The 8289-nt window shown below is 19.3% G+C and overlaps 1 protein-coding gene across 1 annotated transcript, besides 1 other annotated feature; it reads left to right on the top strand.

Annotated features, from left to right (window-relative positions):
* Positions 1–949: 949 nt before the first annotated feature.
* Positions 950–1580: a repeat region.
* A 4598-nt stretch (positions 1581–6178) lies between these two features.
* On the top strand, positions 6179–7384 carry PRELSG_0029350 (hypothetical protein; the record flags this gene model as incomplete). Its single annotated transcript, XM_028675978.1, has 2 exons — positions 6179–6233; positions 6342–7384. The coding sequence occupies 2 exons, from the start codon at positions 6179–6181 to the stop codon at positions 7382–7384; spliced, it is 1098 nt and encodes a 365-aa protein (XP_028531190.1).
* Between the last annotated feature and the right edge of the window lie 905 nt (positions 7385–8289).

The following is an 8289-nucleotide window of genomic DNA, read 5'->3' as shown; positions in this document are numbered from 1 at the left end:
CATCATACCTTTTATTAGTTATTATTCCTTTAATTTCATCTCCATTATCTCTTAATACCTTATTTTTACAGATTTTTGCTAAATGTCCTATAATATTACAATTTTTACACCTCTTTTTACGATGTATGCAATCTTCCTTAAAATGTCCTTGTTCTCCACAATAAAAATATTTAATATGTGTTTTATTATCAATTATATTATATCTTCCGATATTTTCATGTTCCAAAGCATTGGTTAATAAAAGGTATTATTAACCTTTTGTAGCATGCTAAGCTAGTTGCTAGTTGTATACGTACAAGTTAGCCATGCACAGACGCTAGTCCTATATATATAAAAAAAAAAAAAAAAAAATAAAGTTATTTTTTTTTGTTTGTTTATTTATATATATATACATCTTTGTAATTTAAAAAAAAATAACAAATTAAATATATTTTTTTTTTTTTTGGAAGAGTTTTTAGGAATGAATGTTATGAATGTTATGTTATGTTATGTTATGTTTTAATTTTTAGTGTAAATAAAAATTAAAAGAAAGAAATGTTAACTTATTAAAAACTTAAGAGATAAGAGAAATATTTATGTATTATTCAATGTATATTTTTTGAAATAACATTGAATATCTTAAAATTTTGACTTAATAAATTGTTATAAATTATTTGTATGTTTTTAATTAAAAGAAGATATTAATTCTTTGTAAATAAAAACTCATTTATAACTGTTAATAAGTTTATTAAAAGATGCAGTAAAATTTAACTTCAATTAAATATTATGCATCATAAGAAAACAGTATATATATATATAATAAAAACGAATATATATATATAAACGTATACTTAGTTATACATGCTCTTTATTAATTTGTTTGTTTAATACTCTAGCAAAGTCATTAAACGGGCAATTAATAAATCAATACCCTAGCAAAGTCAGTAAGCAGTCAATTAATAAATCAAGCATGGAAAGGAGTATAATACTTTACACAAGTGACAATTGATCATTTTTCACTTTTCATGTTGACAAATGTAACAAAAATAACTCCTACTTCTATGGATGAAATTAGTATTATAAGAAATAAATAAATTCCTATATATGGGTTCCTAAGAAGTATTTTAACAGATTGAGATTTTATTTATATGAGTTAAGAATTTCACGATTATATTACTAATTAATTAATAATAAAATTATATCATGCTAGCTCATATTATTCACAAAAGAATGGTATAAATAAAAGTTCTCATAGAAGTCTTGATTTTATATTTAAAATTCTATATGAATAATAATATCTACCTTTTGAATAAAATGGTAAAAGGTGTTAATATAATATGATGCATCTAAGGGTGTCATTAAAGAAACAATGTTTTTTGCTAAGTATGAAATTAATTGTATATATCTATGTCTTTCAAATATATTACCAGAAACTACTTCATAAATGAGAATCATTTATCTAGGTGATAGATAAAAAATTATACATGATAGTTTAATTAAAATTAAAGAAAAGACTTTAATTATGAATAAAGGTATTAAAATTGGAGATATAATTTCTTAGGAATTATCTTAATACGAAAGAAATCAAATAAAACACTATATTGTGATTTATTATGTGGCTGTTCAATGGCTTTAATAGAGTATTGAACAAACAAATTAAGAAAGAGTTGATTGAGATTCTCTACTAATTTTACTTATTGTAAAATTATATTTAATCTATTTATAAGTAAATTTTGTACATATAATTTACTTAACTAAGCAATTATTTCTTAAGAGGAATTTATTTACTTTGATAAAATTATACTCTTATTTTTTTATTAAAAATTTAAATCCTAGTTATGATTATTATGTAAAGTAAATAATTAAAACATATAAATAATTTTTATTACAGTTATTAATTGTATTTTAAAAATATGTAAAAATTAAATATTAATGAAAAAAAAATTTTGTTTTTCTTTTTAATTTAGAATTTAATTTTTACTCTAAAAATTAATTCAATTTAACAACAAAATGTTACAAAAGCGTTTTCATCAAATTTTTCCACTATACTTCTAAAAAAAAAAAAAAAAAATTTTTTTTATGATTAAAAATAAAATTTACAAAACAACACACACACACACACAAAAAAAATGGTCATATATATTTTTTTTTTTTAAACTAGCGAATGCATGAATAATTCGTTATTTTCAGTATAAATAACTATTATTATATAAAAGGTTAAGAATATCTTTTATTAGCCAACATTCTAGCAGAATCATTGAATTAACAATGGATCATATATGTGTATACGAGATAAAAATATAATTAAAAAATTTTATATTTATCTTAAAGTTCTTTTAAAATAAAAAAAAAAAAAGTTTTGAACAACACAAATTATAATGCTAATAATTATATATAAGTATTAAAAATATAATGATATAATATTAAGATAATAAAAAAAAGTTAAATATATTTATAAATAAATATTGATAAAATTAGTATAAAAACAATCACGATAAAGATATAGATATATATTAAATTTATTTTAAGGGCTAAACAGTTAATAATAAATTTTAATTTTATTTTAATGAAAGATTAAATGTTATTTATTATCAATAATTTAGTATTGTACTTATTTATTTATATATATATATTATATTATATTATAATATTAAATAGCGTAAAAACTGTAAGTTTAAATGAATGAACATGAGATTATTTTTTAATATTTGCAATAAAATAATGACAAAAAAATACATTACAAAAAATTAAAAGAAAATATATAGTGAAAATATATGAAGTTGAAAAATGTTACAAAAATTTAAGTTTTATGATTATTGCAAAAATATTATAATTCGTATCTCATTGGAAGAGACCATAATGATAAAGATCTAAACGAAATAAATATTGATTATTCAATAAATGGAAATTTTATCTTAAAAATTTTATAACATTGAATATTATAAATTTTAGCAGTGAACAAATAAAAGATTGTAATTTTAATTATAAGAAGGGAACACCATTTCTTAATATACGATATCACGGTCGTGGTCGTCATTGTTAGAATTGCAATAATTATAGTAAAAGTAATTATAGTGGAAAAAAAAAAGATAGAAAATTAAAGTAAAAATAAGGATTATATATAATAATTATGACAATGATGGAATTAAAAATATTTAAATAATGATTAAAAGTGATAATTCTGGAATATTTTAAATTGAATGACTATTGTATGAGTGAAATAATTTTTTTTTTTTTAATAAATGAATAATATTATAAAAAATATTAATACAAAAGAAAATATAGTAAAAAATTAAAATGAGCAATATAAATTTTTGGTTATAATTATGATAGTAATAATTATATAAATTAAACTGTTGAAACATAATAATGAGTAAATTTTTTATGATATTATTAGTTATATTGATGATCCTTGACACATATACATATGTGAAATGAGATATCTATTTATATTAAAGAAAAAAGAAAAAAGAAAATAATTATATAATTATATTCTTCAATAATGTTGCTTATAAGTATACTTTAATTTAGGATAATTATATGGAAGCAATTCAACGATATGACATTATTTTTTCTAATCTTAATTTTCCTTAAATTATGATGTTTTTCTTAATATTTTATTATTTTTTTTTCACATTCTTTTGAATATTAATAAATATTTTTATGAAGTATATATATAAGAAAAATATGATACAAAAGAGACACACATTCGAAATAAATATAAAATGAAAATAATGTCATAGATTCCAAAAGAAAGACATTCTACTAAAGCCCTTTCATTATTCTATATAAAAATTTTTTTGATACAGCTTTTTTTTCTTTGCTAAATTCAACGTATAAAAACCTTTTTTAGGAAAATTTCTTGGACAAAATGCTGTAGGAAAAAGTAAATGACATTTCACTTTATTATAATGCTATATATGTGATATTTTCTTATATTTATTTTGTTAAATCATATTATATTCCCTTTTTTTTTATTTTGAGATTATAACTTTAAATTATTAAAACTGTATAGCTTATTATGAAGCTTTTTATTTTTTAATGGTTAATTTACATTGGCATAAAATAAATTTAATTAAAATTTATATTTAGCTTTGAATATTTAAGGTTTCATTGTTTTGGTAAAGTACTTACATAATTTTAGGAACTAAAATTGTTATTCTAAATGCAGATGATTTTTATAAGTGAAATTCATAGAAAATATAATTATTCAAATATTTTTGCATACAATATAAAATTAATTTTTTATGGTAATAAAATATTATTAGATTAAATAAAAAAAAAAAAAATTAAAAAGTTAATTCAACATTTTGAGCAAAGGTAAACTGAAAGAAACATTAGCCAAATTTTTAATATTTTAATAGTTAAAATTATAATAAAAATTTACATTTATGTAATATTTTTACTATAACAAAAAAAATGTATTAATAATAGTGATATAATTTTTAATTTCAGTTACTAAAATGATGGTGACAATAATATGCTTATGACATATGTTACAAAGTATTACAAATTATTTAATAATAAATATAGCTAAATATAACATACAGTGCATAGTGGTGTAACTATTAAATTTCAGAAAGAGAAATGAAATTGAAATATAAAACTATTATCTTTCAGTGAACAATAATTTTATTATAAATAGTATATATAAAAATATATATATGACGAAATTATATTAAATAAGAGTAAATTAAAAGGAATTAAGGAAAAATAAAATAAAAGAATAAAAATAAATTAAAAAGGAGGAAAAGGAAAGAAAAGAAAAAAGTTAGGAAAAGTAAAGGAAAAAAAAAAAAGGAAGAGGAAAAAGAAAAAGAAAAGAAAAAAGAAAAAAAAAAATGATGAGAAAATAAATCAAAACAAAAAATTAAAAAAATGAAATGTAATTTTTAGTTACATCTATGGTAAAAACATAATTAATTAACATTAAATTATTGAAAATTTTGTAAGATTAGAAGTATATGGATGATGGCATAAGCAAAATTATTTTAAATAGTGTTAAATAAAATTGGTATATAAGATGAGAACATATAATTCTATTCATTTCACTTTAATTAAATGATTTAATATATATTATAACAAATGGTAGCATAAAAAATGCAAAAATAAAATATATATAAAAATAAAGATTATATTTTTAGTTTTGAATATGATAGCTTTAGTAACAATCGAGTAAAATTTAATGGTTCTCAAAAATGCAATTATATAGATGCATTTAATACTGAAGGAAAAATTAAAATATGTGTGTGCATAATTTTTTAAATAAGAAATAATTATAACTATGTTATAATTAAATTTAATAAAATGAGGCCTATAGTTATGGTTATATAAATTGCAATATCAAATAGATTTCAATGATTTTGAGAAATTTAATAATGTTATAGTAACTTTATATATGGTGTTTATATTTTAGAATTAAGAAGAAATGAATATATATTTGGTAATATTACTACATCTAAATTATTAAGTAAAAAGAAATAATGAAAATGACAGTAATGCTTAATAAAGAAAAAATGCAATGAAACATAAAATAAAAGTAGCGGATTATATATTGTAACTCTGTTTATTCATGATTTTTTTATTATCACTCTGATAACAAGTTGAAAAAATTAGTAAATATATAAAAAGAATTCTAATCAGTTATTTTCGATAAATTTCTCATTAGAACCGGTGTGAAATAATATATATAATTTTTTTCCTCATGAAATATTTTTTTTTTAGTTATATAAGACCATGTATTTAATTTTTCTGGACTAAGAAATCGTAATCTCATTTTTTTAGGGTTATCTAGTAAAATTAAAAAGATTTAAGTTTATAAATCTAGCTCTTATTTTGCACCGACTAATAAAGAATTAATTTTATAACATTCGGCTTAATTTTTTTTTATTTACCTTGAGTTGTTTATCATAAAATTAAAAAAAAGATTTAATTCTTAATTGATTTTACGTTCACAATTAATTTTGTATGGCAAACATCCTTGTGTAAGTGTAAACTACTAAATTTTGTCAACTATTAGATGCAAATATATAACTTTATTATTAATATTATTTTTATAGTATAATATTTGTTTAAAATTAAAAAAAAAATTGTGCAAATATCTTTTTACATTTGATCTAGAGAAAAATATTCTGAGTATATATTTATACACAAAAGTACTAGTTAATAAATATATAATTACATTTTTTTAATTATAATAATGGAAAAAAATATATATTGGATATTTTTTGTGATGCTTCCACTCGTTCTTTTTGGTAAAAAAATATATTTATATATTTAGTCTATTAATTATATATGTATATGCGTTTAAAGATTGACATATATTTATTATTTATATTTATTTTAATTTTTTCTACTAACAGGAACCGTATTAAGTTATCGAGATGTACCAAAACTTAATGAACCTGCTAATAGAAGCAATGCGTTCGGGAACTTATCTCAAGGAACATTTAATTTAAGGAGTTTCTCAGGAAATAATAGTGAATTACTTTCTTTTATAAAAAAATATAAAAGTTTTTTAACTGTACAAGGAAGAAAATTAAAAAATATTAAATATGCGTTGGATGAAATAAAAACTCATTTAGATAATAAATTTGCTAGTATATATTGGGACAAAGGTGCACGAACACAATTATCTAGAGAAGACTATAAAAAAGAATTTGCTAAATTCAATGAATTTTATGATAAAAAAATTAACTATTATTATGATCTAAAAAATGATAATATTGCTGAACATGCCATATTAACGAATTATAATAGAGAATTAAATAAAAGAATAAATAGATTGGCTGTTTTACCTGTAGATGTACAAAATGCTTATAGTGAAGTTATGAAGATTTTAAAAGAAAATATAGAAGCAATTTATTATAACTTAAGTATATGTAATATTATTTCGGATAATATTAAGTATATAGATAAGAATAGAGACTTAAAATTGATTAATTCTATGGATCAAGTAGAAGAGAAAGTAGAACAAGAAAGAACAAGTCAAACAAATCAAGAAAGTCAGGAAAATCAAGCAAATCAGCCAAATCAAGCAAATCAAACAAGTAAAATAAATAAAATAGAAGACGTAGTAAATCAAACAATGAACACAGTAAGTCAAAATGGAAATGTGATAATACCAGAAGCGGGTGCAGCAAATAGAGCAGGAACTGAGGAAAATCAAACAGAAATTACGGAAGATCTATCAAACGATGTGGACCAAGAAACGGATACATTACAAGAATATGAAATGAAATCTTTAGATAATACAGGAAAAGTACAAGGAGAAATAGTTGAAACTAACAATAATAATAGTGCAATACTTAAAGTTATGGTAGTAGTAGGTGTATTGGGTGGTTTATTTATCTTTGCTGGCGTAGGTTATTTCATTTATAATAAAAAGCTATTGAATATATCATAATATTGCAATAAATAAGGAACTAAAGGAATATTAAAATAATATTGATTCAACTTAAATAAATAAGAATTTACAGATACTCCTATTTCATAATTTGATGAATACTGAAAAAAAAAAATTAACCTTTAAAAGAGAATTTAGATGATGTACATATATTTATATTATTCAGACTTTCCTTTTTTACTTCAATTTTTTTTTGTCTTTTTCTCAACATTTTTTACATTAGTTACTGAATTATGAAAAAAAGAAAAAAGAAAATCTGATTCAATCACTATGTGCTTATTACATTATATGAAATATAAATATTTTATATTTTATGTAAAACGCATAAATTTATTATAAAATATAATGTTAATATTTTTTTTGTTTTTTTTTAGTATTACAATGTAATCTGTAACTAAAAATTATGCTAAAAATACAAAATTAAACTCTTTATTTTTTTTAAGCATATATATTTCTATAATATAAACGAGAAAAAAATATTAAAAAAAATTTTTTAGTTTTATTTTTAAGGGATATAATTATCATTCATATTAATTCTTGAGTATAAGTGGTTTATTAATTGGCTGTTTAATGACTTTGCTAGAGTATTAAACAAACAAATTAATAAAGAGCATTTATGACTGAGTAAAATTTTATTACTCTTTTAATAGACTTGTTAATTGTTATAAATGAGTTTTTAATTACAAAGAATTACTTATTCTTTTAATTAAAAACATACATACAAACTATAACAATTAATAAAGTCAAAACTTTATTTTATTCAATGTTATTTCAAAATATACATTGAATAATACAAAAACACAATTCTTTTTTCTCTTAAGTTTTAGTGAGTAAACAATAATTCTTATTTAATTTTTAAAATACAAAAGTCCAAAACATAACAACAAAAATTAATTACTCTAAAA

This window comes from Plasmodium relictum (genome assembly GCF_900005765.1).
Source record: "Plasmodium relictum strain SGS1 genome assembly, contig: PRELSG_00_v1_434, whole genome shotgun sequence".
In the NCBI taxonomy this organism is placed as follows: Eukaryota; Apicomplexa; class Aconoidasida; order Haemosporida; family Plasmodiidae; genus Plasmodium; species Plasmodium relictum.
Note: the sequence above shows the minus strand (reverse complement) of the source record. Positions and strands in the feature narration are given on the sequence as shown.